General features: G+C 43.0%; 1 protein-coding gene across 1 annotated transcript; it reads right to left on the minus strand.

The window, feature by feature from the left end:
* Positions 1–368: 368 nt before the first annotated feature.
* On the minus strand, positions 369–5,146 carry LOC136511993 (thioredoxin-like 2, chloroplastic). Its single transcript, XM_066506006.1, has 5 exons — positions 4,733–5,146; positions 3,818–4,003; positions 1,255–1,419; positions 806–939; positions 369–737 (listed from the first exon to the last, which is right to left on the minus strand). Exons 1-5 carry the CDS (start codon positions 4,916–4,918, stop codon positions 731–733), a joined length of 678 nt encoding a protein of 225 aa, XP_066362103.1. The 5' UTR covers positions 4,919–5,146; the 3' UTR covers positions 369–730.
* Positions 5,147–14,692: the final 9,546 nt, after the last annotated feature.

The following is a 14,692-nucleotide window of genomic DNA, read 5'->3' on the forward strand; positions in this document are numbered from 1 at the left end:
AAATATTTTCTATATAAATTTTAATCAAACATAAACATGTTGACTTAGAACAATGTAATTTTTTTTATAGGACCAAGGAACTAACATTGTTGTTTGTTTTTTATTAAGATCCTGATCTGATGTGATGTGACCTTTTATTGAGGGCTTGTTTAGATCCCCTCTAAACTTTAGAGCTCTAAAATATTTAGAGCACTTTGACTTCAATTTTGAGATCAAAGGCTTTAATGTAAGATGAACTAAAGTTTAAAGCTAACTTTAGACCACCTGTTTAGAGACTCTTGATCTAAAGTTTAGAGGTCTAATGTTTAGAGGAACGGATCGGTGAATACAACAAAGTACAATGTGTTACAGTAACTGGTGGAGACGTGCGAAAAACATAGTGGACTGACTACATAAAACGACCCACAAGGGCGCTTAAATGTTCATGGCGTCTTGATCTAAAATGATGTACAATTCTATGGTTCTTCTGTCCAACAAAAGGTACAGTTACCCCTAAAAAAAAGGTACCGTTACCACGCTATAATACACCTTTTCCCTTTCGGATTTTGTTCGGTTGTTCCCATTCCGAGGGGTTAAAGGGGATTGGGAGGGTAGGGATTTAAACCCCCTCAATCCCCTCCAACCCCCTTGGATTGATTTGCAGCCGGACAAGGCTTCAAAAATGCGTTACAATAATCCATACATCTGATTCATGAATCAAGGGTACTTAGATTCTCCTGAACTGATTGCATTAAGATCTACAGTGAAGAAAACAATGAGCAGGATGTAGAAGTGGATGGGGAGGAGGTCATTCTCATGAATCTACCGTGGGCTAGCTTCTGCAGGTTTCTCTTGAGGGCTCGCGCTATCCAGCAATTCAACATCGCCAACTCCAACAGGTGGACCAATGCTGCAACGAGCAGTGTTGTGCATTGCAATGGCATCCTTCAGCTTCTGAATCTACAAATGCAAAATGGGATTACTAGGTACAAAAATTGGCAGAAATAATACAATCAGAATGATTTACAGCTCAACCATTGCAGCTTGTTCAGAAATTTGAAATGGAAAAGTGCAGTTCATATTTTAGCACAATCGCGGAAATAGAAAACATTGGGGAGGGATGGCATGAAAGAAAACTTAACTAAGCCAAAAAAAAAAAAAATAGCTCACGATAATTCATAACAACAGTGATTCACAAAAGGGATCAAATGTATAAAGGGATCACTTATCTCATTCAATATCATGCAGCAACAGGTGAGGCACTCACACTCATACCTTAGCTAAGGAACAGGAGAAAGCCACCAGTAGCCCATCAGCACCACGGTAAAAATGGAAGAAAGGAAGGACTTTGACATTCAGTCGTTTGCACATAGGTTTGTTTTCATCAAAGTTCACTTTTAGAAACAATATATCAGGGTTCTCCAAAGCTGTCCGGCAGAGCTGGTATCATTGAAACAGCATCAGCTTTACAACAGATTTCAGGAAATATATAAACTATAAACACTACTCCAGGACAATCAGATGGCAGTGTAAATAGATCTACAGTGTCAGAATAACAAGTAGGTAAAGGCAAACATTCAAGAGACTAAAATTATGGGTTTACTATACAAGCAACTAAAACATCTCCAATATGGATTTACTCAAAGTGCACAAATATTTAGCATGAGCAAACACTTTAAGTGGCTAACTGGCTATCCCTTAGGTGCTGTTTGGTTAGTGCAGTGTCAACGCAAACGTAAGTGGGAATGGATAACGCTGTGACCTAAAAAATGTAAGCAAATACGTTCGATTGTTTGATTCACGTGAGATAAAGCTACCAGCGACGTAAGCGTTTGCGGAAGCTTGTGGGTGGTAAACGCACTGTATAGCGTGGGATCAGGTCATGCCGTGAACCGATTACAACTCAACTTAACCAAACATTAGTTAACGTAAATGAATACCACCGTGAACTGTTTCCAGTGCAAAATAGTCCAACCAAACAGCACCTTAGTGTGTGCTCTTCGCTGAGGATGTGGTACTAGTGGGCAAGTCACACAGGGTTAGTAGGAATGGAGTTGTGGAAACAAGACTTGGGAAGCGAAAGGTCTTAAGACTTAACCGGCCCAAGGGATCAATGTTACAGAGAGGGATATCAAGGAAGATGTTAGTCATAGATTCAAAGCTGGGTGGATGAAATCGCTCCAAGCTTCTGGCATCCTCTGAAGGTGCCATAGCCCACAGAAGCTAAAGAGTAAGTTATTTAGGACAGCAATTGGTACCACAGTGTTGTGCAGTGCAGAATGGTGGCCTACCAAACAGTGGCATATCTAGCTGCTACACGTAGCAGAGATGCACATGTTGCAACAGATTTGTGGTCATACAAGCTAGGAAGGGTCGCGTTCGAAACAATAGTATAAGTGATAGGGTAGGGGTGGCACTGATTCATTGCATCTTATGTCATGCCAATAATGTAAAAAGGGGCTGGGGTGGGCCAAACTTGATGTGCGATGAGGAAGTAAAGAGGGATTCAAGAAAATGGAACGAAAGAACTATCTTTGGGTGGAGGCATGTCATAATCAGCAATCCATATGCCCAAAGCAAGACCTAAGACCTAGGGTATAGTTCACCTTTTACTACTGTTTTTTTTTTTTTTTTTGTGGGTCACCTTTTACTACTGTTGCTACAATTATTACTACTACTATCTCATATTCATGCGATCCCCTGAGGTTTTTACTTTTTAGTGGGTTTCATCTCTAGCCTACCCCCAACTTATTTAGGACAAAAGGCTTTGTTGTTGTTTTAGTAAACCTTGTCAGTGGCTAGTAATCCTCCAAACTCCAAAGGTAGCTTAACCAATTCACAGTTATAAGTTATAACCATAAACTACTTAGTCCAGGCTGGAATAGAATTCTCAAGTGCAGAGTAGTTCGATGGCAACAAGTTGATAGCCAGAGCATAGGTAACCAGTTCCAACATAAATTCACAGTATACCTAAGTTAGATGACCAATGAAAATGTGATGGAAGTACGATTGTAGCAAAGACAAAAGGTCTTAACTATCTTTCAGTTGCACTGAATTTTGTCAGCAAGCTTGTCAGCTGTTTTTCCTTCTAAAACTTGAGAGAGCCTGTTAACTGTTCAGTTTTGTCAAAATGTTAACAAACTTGAGTTTCACATGACCTAAATGCAAATATCTATGCTCTTTCCATTCTAAAAAGGTTCCAATACCTCCATGCGACCAAACAAAGTTCTGAGCTCTCATTCTACAAATTATTAAACCAGTTCCACTACTCTACACTGTAGTCCAAAAAATCCAGAATTGAGGATTGTATTAAGTAGTATTAGCCTAATGACAATCTTTAAAGTTGTCGCAATGGGAAATTCCAAGCACTTAATGTTTCCCCAAGAAACTTATTACAAATTACATTGTTGCAGCCTTGCAGGCGTTTCTAGATTCCATAGTATTACTATCTAATCTGCATTCTCCATCTAGATTCCGTAGTATCATGCACTCGGACCCTCTCAAGTCACTGATACAACCCTGGCAATAACATTTGTGTTCGTTTATTTTTTCCATTTAAACAACTATAATACAGAGGAGCTTATCTGGACTGGAACCTATCAAAACTAAACTTATGCATTGCTAAAGGGTGCATAATTTGACCATAAGTCTTTCCTAATCTTAGCACACCAAAATTAAAGAGCTACGATGTTTCAAAAATAATATTTAATTTGTGCATCCTAAATGATATGTAGCAGGTAACAATGTAAAGTCGTATTTAACACATTAGAAATATGACGTGCTTCAGACAGAACCAATCAAAGCATCCAGTAGTTACATTCATGATTAATGACATTACCCTTGGAAAGAGAGCCCTGCATGAACCGCACCAGGTTCCATAGAACTCAACAATAACAAGCCTGTCTCCAGCATCTCTAAGTGCATCCAAGAACTCCACTGTGGAGTGGATGTCAATCATGTTTGGTCCAGCATTTTTCTCCCACCATTTTGGTTGCTCGCCACTCTCTGGCTCTGCTGCATAAGTCTGGAATAATCAACACGACAAAACCATAACAATCAAACACCCTGCAGTGTAAACTAAGTAGCATAGTCCCGCATGACTGAACACAGCACACAAGCCTTTCTTTAAAACATGCACAAGTTCAACCAAGCAAGAATAACACAGTTCAACTAAAATAAAGTGCAATTGAAAATACCACACGTCCTGGTGAACTACTTAGACATGGAGAGGGAAAAAGGTAGCACTTAACACACTGCTTAACACCAACATGAAGTAATGAACCTAAAAGGAACAAGCACCAATGCACTATGTAATTCGCATAGTACAGTGCTTACACACTGCTTAACACCAACATGAAGTAATGAACCTAAATGGAACAAGCACCAATGCACTATGTAATTCGCATAGTACAGTGCTTACAGTTAGTCACTGGTATGCATTTCCTTTTCACATGGTACAGCAATAGAAACAATAGTAGATTCACAACTAAACACCAGGCACTGCCAAATCTACAACAAGGACACTGGAAACGAAGAGGTGTAATTCAACAAATTAGTGGACTTACCTTATGAACAACTGCTCAATGAGCAATGAAACATTAAAGGCACAAAAGAAACCACGAAATTCACCTAGGATTTTACTCGCTCATAAATGGCATGGAATTGCAAGGGCTCCTCCGCGGTACAATAAGCGTATACCCTCTAATCTAGAGAGGCAATACAAAGCACTTCAGAAACGCCACAAAGGACTTACCTTGTGTCGAGTGAGCCGGCGAGGCCGGGGTTGCGGGTGAGCGGCCGCCAGGCGCGCCCGCCGCGGGGAGCCGGGCGACGAGAGCACCCAACGACACGGCGGGGACGAAGAGGCGGATGAAGAGGCGCCGGATGCGGCTGACGACGGTGCGAAGAAGCGGCGCGGAAGGAGGAGAGCGTCGGCCATCGGTGGGTTCACCACTCCGGGCGCCCGCTAGACGGCCGCCGCTCTAGGCGCCGGCGCAGGGGGCATCCGAGTGCGGGGAGGCGGCGCGCGCGAGCGCGGAGAAGCTACGGGTGAGGAGTCGGCTCCGGCTGTCTCCCCGCTCTGCTGCTTCGTAAGGGACGCGGAGGGTGTGGTGGAGATGGGGCTGGCTGACGGATCGCGTCGGGCGTCGCCGTGGATGGAGAGATTTGGGTAGCGGAAATGATGCTACACGGTAAAGCCCTGGAGACTGTCACTGGTGAGTGGGCCAGAGGTTGCATTTAGTGGATTCGATGCTCCCGAATTTGCAGATTTTGAACAACTATAAGCAAGACCTACTGCTGTCTCCAACAAAACAAGCTAGCTAACTATTTATATCTATCTATCTATCTATCCATCTACGGTAATGCTCTCTGTCTAGGCCTTGTTTAGATTGAAGATTTTTTCAACTCGATGAATAGTAGCACTTTCGTCTTATTTGGTAAATATTGTCCAATCGTGGACCAACTAAGCTCAAAAGATTCATCTCGTGATTTCCAACTAAACTGTGTAATTAGTTATTTTTTTTATCTATATTTAATACTCCATGCAAGCGTCCAAAAATTGATGTGATGGAGAGAGAGTGAAAAAACTTGGAATTTTGATGTAAACTAAACAAGGCCCTAGCGTCCGTTCAGCAAGATGGGACCGACCCACCTGTCACCGTCTCATGCCTGCACCTCGTGCTTCGCATGCCACACCTGGCCCATGTGCTACTTTCGCCTTGCGTCGTCTGCGCCTTGCGCTACGCGCTGCCGCACCTAGCACCTCTCATCTGGACTCACGCTGCGCCCAGTCGAGGTCCGACATCAAGCTCCGCATCAATGAACGTCCACTGGAGACAGCAAGCAGATGTTTCATGCGTTTCATATGTATGTTGCATATATTTTATTTGGATGTGCAAAAGTAGATTTGATGTTGCATATGTTGCAATGACTATATACGTATGTTGCAAGTGTATATTTCAAATATTTTAGTTGTTTCAAACATACGTTGCAAGCGTTTTATCTAGATGTTGCATATGTTGCAATGACTATACATGTATGTTGCAAGTGTATGTTTCAAATATTTTAGTTGTTTTAAACGTATGTTGCATATATTGCAGTGCCCATACACATATGTTGCACTGACTTTTATTTTGCAAGTGTTTCATGAGCAGGCGCGGCAAGGGGTGCGGGCGAAGGTGGTCCCCACGTGCGCAGCAGCAGGCGGGGAGCACAAAAGCCATATCCATGGACGTGGCAAAGTGCGGAGCACGAAGTTGCATCCACGGGAGGGTAGCTGGTGCGCAGCACAAGGCGAAACGGAGCACAAAGCTACATCCATGAGCAGCTAGCAGACACGGAGCACGAGGCGAAGCAGAGCATGAAGATGCATCCATAGACGCCGTAATGGTATCATTATTGAATGCCGCCCCCTCTTGGACCTATGTTCAATAACCATCACATGGTCATTATAAGAAACTAACAAAGACACTGAAGAACAGTGGGGAGCTAGACAATTTTTTTATTTGCCTGGCACTTCATAGAGGAGATTACACTAACAAAGACACTGAAGGACAGTGGGGAGCTAGACAATTTTTTTATTTGCCTGGCACTTCATAGAGGAGATTACACTAACAAAGACACTGAAGGACAGTGGGGAGCTGGATAATTTTTTTATTTGCCTGGCACTTCATAGAGGAGATTACACACTTTAGTTTCTGCACTTATGAGCATATACAATAGGAGGTTCCGTTGTGATGATGAAAACATCTTTAGATGGGCAAGTTCTTTGAGTACCAAAATATCACATAGTCATAGTTCAGAATGCTAATATAGGTGACATGCTGCTATTCGGCATGTTCATTTGGCTTATAAGTCCGTACTTTTTATCTCACAACAAATCAGCCAATAGTATTTTTCTTTCACAATAAATCAGCAAATAGTACTTTCAGCCGTGGCTTATCAGCCAAGCGAACAGAGTGATTACTATAAGTCGACAGTTACCTTCCACTTCCTGGTGGCAATTGTACTTCTGGATCCAATGGTATAAATGCCAGTCCAGAGCCACTAGAGCTTGAAGCAGACTTGCGACTTAACCCTGCTAGAGATTTACATCATTGACTGTCTATATAAACACAGACACAAATTAAACTTATTCACTCTTCAACTTACCAGGACTTCCAGGAGTAACACTATGGTCACTTTGCAGAGTATCGTAAGCTCTGTCATACTCTGAGTTTTTCAATGCCATCTATGAAGTCCATCGACTGACCACCTGTGTTTCCATATCATACTCTCCCCCAGCCTGAAAATTCAACCACTCATCAGGGACAAATCTAATGATAATTATGATCAGCTCACTAGGGAAGGGTGTTATTTGTTGGAAAACCAAGTTTCCAGCAGGTGGGACACGGAGGGGCCTTCGTCCAGTCGGATGCCTCGGGCGAAGGCTAGGAAGATGTTATACGGACCCAGGCTCAATTAGGGTTTCATAAATGCATTCACCCACTCTCCTGGTTTGCTCTTGGTATTTGGTGATGTTTTGTGTTGCTTTCCAATCTTGTGCCTTCGATTATTTCTTTGGAGTATTCTTCATCCGCTGCCAAGACCTATTTCATTACCCGGAGGCTTTGATGCTTGATCTCCTCAGGTAACATTGCTTCTTCGTCATACAGGCGTCGTCCTGGATGCTGTGGTGTTATGAGACACACCACCTTCGGTAGTTCCTCTACCCATTTACCTTTGTGGAGGTTAAATAGGGTTTTCGAGATTGCAGAGAATATTACTCTGTTGGCTCTTTCTACTGCTCTATTTGACTCTGGATGATAGACTGATGCGAAGGCTATTTTGTGCCTATGTTTTTGCAGAATTCTTTGAATTTGTCTGAGTCGAACTGCTTCTCATTGTCAAGTGTTAGGGTTCTTGGTACCCCTGAACCTGTAGATTATATTCTGCCAGAAGAGTTTTTCACTATTTCTAAAGTGATTGTTGCTAGTGGCTTGGCTTCAATCCATCTTGTGAAGTACTCGATTGCTACTACTGCAAATTTGTTTCCCCTTGCGATGGTGGTAGTGGCCCGATGAGGTTCATGCCCCATCTTTGTAGTGGCCAAGTGGGTGGGATGAGTTGTACTATGGCCTGAAGTCTTTGACTGATGTGGGGAGGTGCTCTGGCATGCTTCACATGTCTTAACAATTTGCTCTGCATCTTTGATGTACGTGGGCCAATAAAATCCCTGCCTGATTGCCTTCGCGGACAGTGCTCTTGGGTCGATGTGAGAGCCGCATGCTTCTGAGTGGACTCTTGGAGGAGCTCTTTGCCTTCGCTTTGATTTATACACTTGAGCAATGGTTAGACTACACCTTTTTTTTGTACAATATGCCGTCTATCAGCGTGTACCTTCTTGCTCTGGCTGCCATTCTTGTTGTGCTTGCTTCATCTTCTGAGTGGTGCACATTGTTCGAGTAATCTATGATCAATTGTCTCCAGTCTTCAGATTCAGTGAGTAGGACTGTTTTGAATGCCTTCATGGTTACTTATGTTGTTGATGCTTGTAGTACTTGATAGAATGCTCCTTCTGGTATGGACAAATTGTTTGCTGCTGCCTTCGCCAGTTCATCTGCCCTTGTGTTTTCTACTCTTGGTATGTGCTTTAGGGTGAATCCCTAGAACCTCTGCTCAAGTGCCCTTACTGTGTCTAGATATTTGACCACCTCGGGTTCTCTTGCCATATACTCCTTTTCGAGTTGTCCAACCATAACTTAGGAGTTAGTTTTTGCTAGTACCCTTTTTGATCTGAGTGCCTTCGCCTTGTTAAGGCCCAGTATGAGGCCTTCATATTCTGCTTTGTTATTCGTTGCTTTGAATTCTAGCCTTGCCGCATACTTCATTCTGAGGCCTGATGGTGCTATCAGTACGGCGGAGGCTCCGGCTCCTAAGTGCCCCCAGGCTCTATCTGTGTAGAGTGTCTAGATTTGAGCTTGGGGTTGTTGTGTTTGGTGTGCCGAAGGTGTCCAGTCTGCCATAAAGTCTGCTAACGCTTGTGATTTGATTGCTATTCTTGACACATAATTGAGTTCAAACTGGGATAACTCAATTGCCCATTTACCTATTCTTTCGGAGGCCTCTTTGTTGTTGAATATCTCTCCGAGCGGTTGTGATGAAGGTACTATGACCTCATGTGTTTGAAAGTAATGCTTCAACTTTCTTGATGAGATTAGGACAGTGTATGCTATTTTTTCAATCTCCATATAGTTCAACTTTGCTCCTGATAGGGCTTCTAAGATGTAGTAGACCATCTGTTGAACGACCTTCGACTCTTGTTCCTTCTCTTGAACTAGGACCCCACTGACTGCATGGTCGGAGACTGTGACATATAACAATAGTGGTGCCTCTGGGTCTGGTACTGTCACCAAGAGCTTGTCAGCTATGTAGCTTTTGAGTTGTTAAAAAGCCTTTGACTGTTTTGGCCCCATTCCACCTTGTCTCCGCCTCTCAGGGCTTTGAAGAATGGGAGGCTACGTTCTGCTGATTTTGCGATAAATCTGTTTAATGCTGCTATCCTTCCATTGAGCTTTTGGACTTCCTTTTTGGTTGATGGTTCAACCATTGAGATTATAGCCTTCATTTTTTTCTAGGTTTGCCCTTATGCCTTCGGGTCCTATGATGTACCCAAGCATTTTTCCTCTGCTGACAGCGAAGATGCACTTTTTTGGGTTGAGTTTGAGGCCTGGTTCCCTGAGATTATGAAGGTTTCTTTTAGATCTGTTATGTGATCTTCATTCTTGCTCATTACCACAATGTCATCAACATAAGCTATAATATTTTTCTGTAGTTGAGGGCCAAGAACCGCCTTTATCATTCTAGCAAAGGTTGAACATGCATTTTTAGCCCTTCGGGCATTCTGATGTACTAATAAGTTCCAAAGGGAGTAGTGAAACTTGTCTTCTCATCTTCTTTGTTGAGCCAGATTTGGTGATATTCTGAGAAGCAATCCAGGAGTGAAAAGCGCTTGCATCCCACCGCCTTGTTGATAGAGGTATCGATCCTTGGTAGTTGAAATGGGTCTTTTTTGCAAGCTTTGTTTAGATCTATGAAATCTATGCACATTCTTATTTTCCCATTTTTCTTTGGCACCAGTACTACATTTGCCAGCCACTATGAATATTTGACTTCTATGATAACCTTTGCATCTAGCAATCTCTGGACCTCTGCCTTCACTGCCAGAATTATGTCTTCTAACATTTTTCTTTGCAACTGCTTTCTTGGCCTTACTTTTAGATTCAAGTTGAATGAATGCTGAATTATGTATCTGCTGACTCCTTGCAGATCGGAGGCTGACCAGGCGAAGACATCTTTGTTTTTGGCTAGGGTCTCTATTAGTTCTGCTTCTTCTTCCTTTGAAAGTTTTCCTTAGATAATTACTTTTCTGTCCGACACTATGTTCTCTAGGGGGGACTGATTTTGTTTCTTCTTGGTCCTTAAGATCTGTTTTGCCCTTCGACATATTCAGAGGCTCCGGTGCATTGTTTCTGGATGTCTCGATGGTATTGATATTGCGCTAGGACTTGTAGATGACTCTTTCTATGCTTCTTTCCTCCTTCTGGCTACCATGGACTATGATGATGCCGTGCAAAGCAAGCATTTTCATGCACAAATAATCCATATGGATTGCTACATTGAACTTATTTGCAAACCCTTTGCCGAAAATGGCGTTGTATGGGCAGTAGAGGTCTACTATGTCAAAGGTTACATACTCGGTTCTTGCTTTTTCTTGACCTCCGAAGGACACTGGTAGAGAGATTTTTTCCAATGCGTCAATTTTCTTTCCTCCGAAGCCAATCAATGGGGAGTCCAAAGGTTGTAGTTGGCTTTTGCTTAACTTCATCTGATCGAAGGCATTAACAAAGATGATATCTGCTGAGCTCCTAGAGTCTATCAGGACCCTGTTAATTTCCTAGCCTGCTATATTGACCTTGATCACCATAGCGTCGGTGTGTGGATAACTTTCCAATTGCAAGTCTTGCTTTGAAAATGTGATGGGTGTCTTCAACCATATGTGCAACGTACTGGACCCTGCACTGCTATGTTGTTGACAAACCTGAGATGATCTTTCTTTTACTTCTTTGTCTAGAATTCCATTGAAGAGCCTCCGGCTATTGGTAGTATCACGCACATGTCGGGTCGACCGGATGCAGGACCCCAGCATCCGGTTTGTGAATCTGCGCCATGTGTTCCTTCCTTTGATTCTCCACCGCGCGATCTCGACGGTCAGATTCACCTGCGCCAGCACTCAGTGACAACCGGACACACAGGAGATAGGACCGAACGCACCGGTGCTAGCCCTACTCGCGCACGCGCCCATGCCATCACCCAATGACCGAACATGCTGCTCCCCTCGATAACCTAGCGTCAGACCATTTCCAGTAAGCATCCAGACGTGATCTTTCATGACCGGACATGTCCGCTAGGTGTGATCGGACCCAGGGTAGAGTCTGGTCCTTCTCCTCTACACGCCAACGCTCCATGACTGATGTTAGCGTACATCACCATCTGACCGGACACAGGCCCTGCACGTTCGGTCACATTCACTATTTAGCGTCCGATCAAAGGACCGAGGGCAGCCTTCACTGCGCGCCACTGACTGGACACGGCTGCTGAGTCCGGTCACTGCTAGAGCAGCGTCCGGTCACCTCGAGACAGCTCCTTCTCAACTCCAACTTTGCCACCCTTGATTAAATGTGCCAACCACCAAGTGTATCACCTTGTGCACATGTGTTAGCATATTTTCATAAACATTTTCAAGGGTGTTAGCACTCACTAGAATCTAAATGCATATGCAATGAGTTAGAGCATCTAGTGGTACTTTGATAATTGCATTTCGATACGAGTTTCACCCTCTTAATAGTATGGCTATCAATCTTGTTTACACCAAAATTTGGGAGAAAGAGCGCGGAAACTCGCAGGGTTCTAGAATTATGCCAATCAAGGAGTCGATGGTTGATATCTGCTGGATCGAATGTGACACTAGATCGATTCTTTCCAAATGGCGTCAGCAGATGACGATGATGGGATATGACTAGCGTCAAAAGGATACATATCAGACTCTACAAAAGGGGAAAGATTAGAGTCCAAGTTATCTTAAGATAGGAATATTTCTTTCATATCAAAAATTTTAACAAATCATGCTCGAGTAGGATTCATGTCTAGACTCTAGGTATAAATACCAAACCCCAGCTATTGTAAGAAAGAACAAATCAATCAAATACAAGTCAATTACTTTTTTCGGCTCCAGTCACCCCTTAGGAGTAGGAGTAGAGTAGATCTCGGTGAGTTCTTCAGCAAGTACGGCTGCATCGATCTGGTCGACCTCCACTGCTTGTTGTAAGTACCGTCATGGTTTATACCTCTGTTCATATGGCTGCATCGATCCGGTTGACCCCCACTGTGGCTCTGGTATAAGCTAGTTATCGACTCTTGCCTAATTCAAGTATGGCCTGTGTGATTCTGCCTCACACCCCACTGCTTGAATTAGATCAAGGTCAAGTTATCGGCTCTACCTTTGAATGGCAGTCTTTGGTAGATTCATTAAGTTACCGATATTGCTTATTGCTTTCATTGTTTATCTAATTATAGCAATATTACTCTACCCAATTGAGATTGATCTGGATTGGCCTTATATCTTATTTAACCCATCGTTTGCTAATCTTAAACTGATCTAATCTACATCTTAAACGATGAGTTATGTTTTTTGGCTGTTTTATATCAATCTTAATCGTGCATAGCGTGCGGTTAATGCATGTTCGATCTTGAGTAGATCTATTGGTTAGCGAGAATCGTTCCATGGCCCGTCATCACGGCCTATGGGATTCTGCCTCTCACCCCACTATTGGCACCATGGAGTGGGGATCGTTAGTTGGTAGATCCGTTCCTAAGAAGGCATGACCTTAACTGTGTGCTATGCCTAAATCGGCTGTTTAGCCGATATCGAATGCTTTCACAAACAGTTCACATCATGAGATCGTTGAAGTAGAGATAAGTTGAAAGATGTGTTAGCCCCATAATCTCGTTATTGTATTATGGCCTGCATGATTCTGCCTCGTGCCCCATTGATATTAGTAATGAGTTAGGGTCGTCGAATCTATTGTTGTTTCTATGGCCTACATGATTCTGCCTCATGCCCCACTGGTCATGGCGATAGATGAGATCTAACATGTTCATTGGATTTATCTTTATTAGATGGTTGAGCGGTGTTGAATTGTTTCTTTACATAAATAGGAGTTTGGTTACTTGTAATCATTAGCTCAGAATAAACCAATCATCATTGATATCTTATTGCCATTGATTAATGTTTGCTTAAATGATATCTATTATGAATGGTAACTAATTCTTCTTCACATGACCCCATGAGCTCTAACTGACTTATTCTCATGAATATACTTGGATCGGCTATTTAGCCGATTTCCTTTCATATCGGCTCTCATAGCCATACTTTTGGAACTGTCTGGCAACACCGGCAAGTTCCGCCCTTAATTACTGATGAACTTTCTCTCCTTGTCAATTATAGAGTCAAATTGACTGGCACGCCTCAGGAGGATTGTGCAGGATCGACCGCGCCTGCGCCGAAGCTAGGCGGATCTGCTCCATCGAGCGGACCCTTCCAGCTTGCTGCGTGTGTCCTCGGCATGGTATGAAATTCTATGTCGACACACGTTTCTAGCACGCCCAGTGGGACCCCACAAATCATCATGGTGGTTCACAACAATGACAACATCCTTATGGTACATTATGAAGACCTACCTGATGAAGATAAGGATACAATCAACAAAGCTACAGAAGGATTTCGGAAGAAGTGTTTGTTGTCCTACACCAAAACACGTGACATCATAGTTATTCGGAAATTTCCACTACCAAGAGTTCTACTACACGGACAGATAGATATAGTTGAAGCTGAAGATAGGCGTTTCTTTGCGAAAGCCATAGACAAATCTGTTCGTGATGCCCTATCAAGCCGCAATGAAGCTTTCATTGACGCATTTCACAATGCCATGAAAGAGATGATTCATGGAATTCCAGTTAGTCAGGTTGGATCGACTTGTTACAACATTCTAGATCCGTTGACCCAAGGGACTAATCAAGTCAGCACTAGCTATCAAGAAGCAGCACCAGCTGGTAATGGTGAAGTCTAGGCACTTCAAGGTTCATCAGAACAAACTCCAGGTACTACTACAAATCAGATACAATACAATCTTGGACCGTTAGTACAATGTGTGCAACAGCCAGTGGGGAAAAGTCAGAACTAGATGATCAATTTTGGCACATCAGGCCACATACCATCGTCAGCTCATAAGATAGCACCATTCGTTCAGAAGATCCATAGAGATATAGATCCTTATGTCTATAATCAGAGACTTCAAGCAGCAAGCTAGCAAAGGACCCAACAGATTGAGATTCCATAAGGCTATCATTATGGCACAGATTATAACACCCTCCACATGATGCCAAATCTAGGATATCAAGGCACGTGGGATTTCAATCCACAGATGGGTTAGCAAGTATCGAGAAATCCGAATCCACAAGCTAATGAGTTGCTGCTCAAGGTGACCGAGATGATGAAGAATCAGTTCGGCCTGAAGCCAAAAGGAATGACTTTTTCATACAAACGCCCATATCTAGAATGATATGATTTGGTCGCCCTCCCTACAAATTACAGGCTCCCAGAATTTGCCAAGTT

The sequence above is a fragment of the Miscanthus floridulus genome, chromosome 16 (assembly GCF_019320115.1).
Source record: "Miscanthus floridulus cultivar M001 chromosome 16, ASM1932011v1, whole genome shotgun sequence".
Lineage (NCBI taxonomy): Eukaryota > Viridiplantae > Streptophyta > Magnoliopsida > Poales > Poaceae > Miscanthus > Miscanthus floridulus.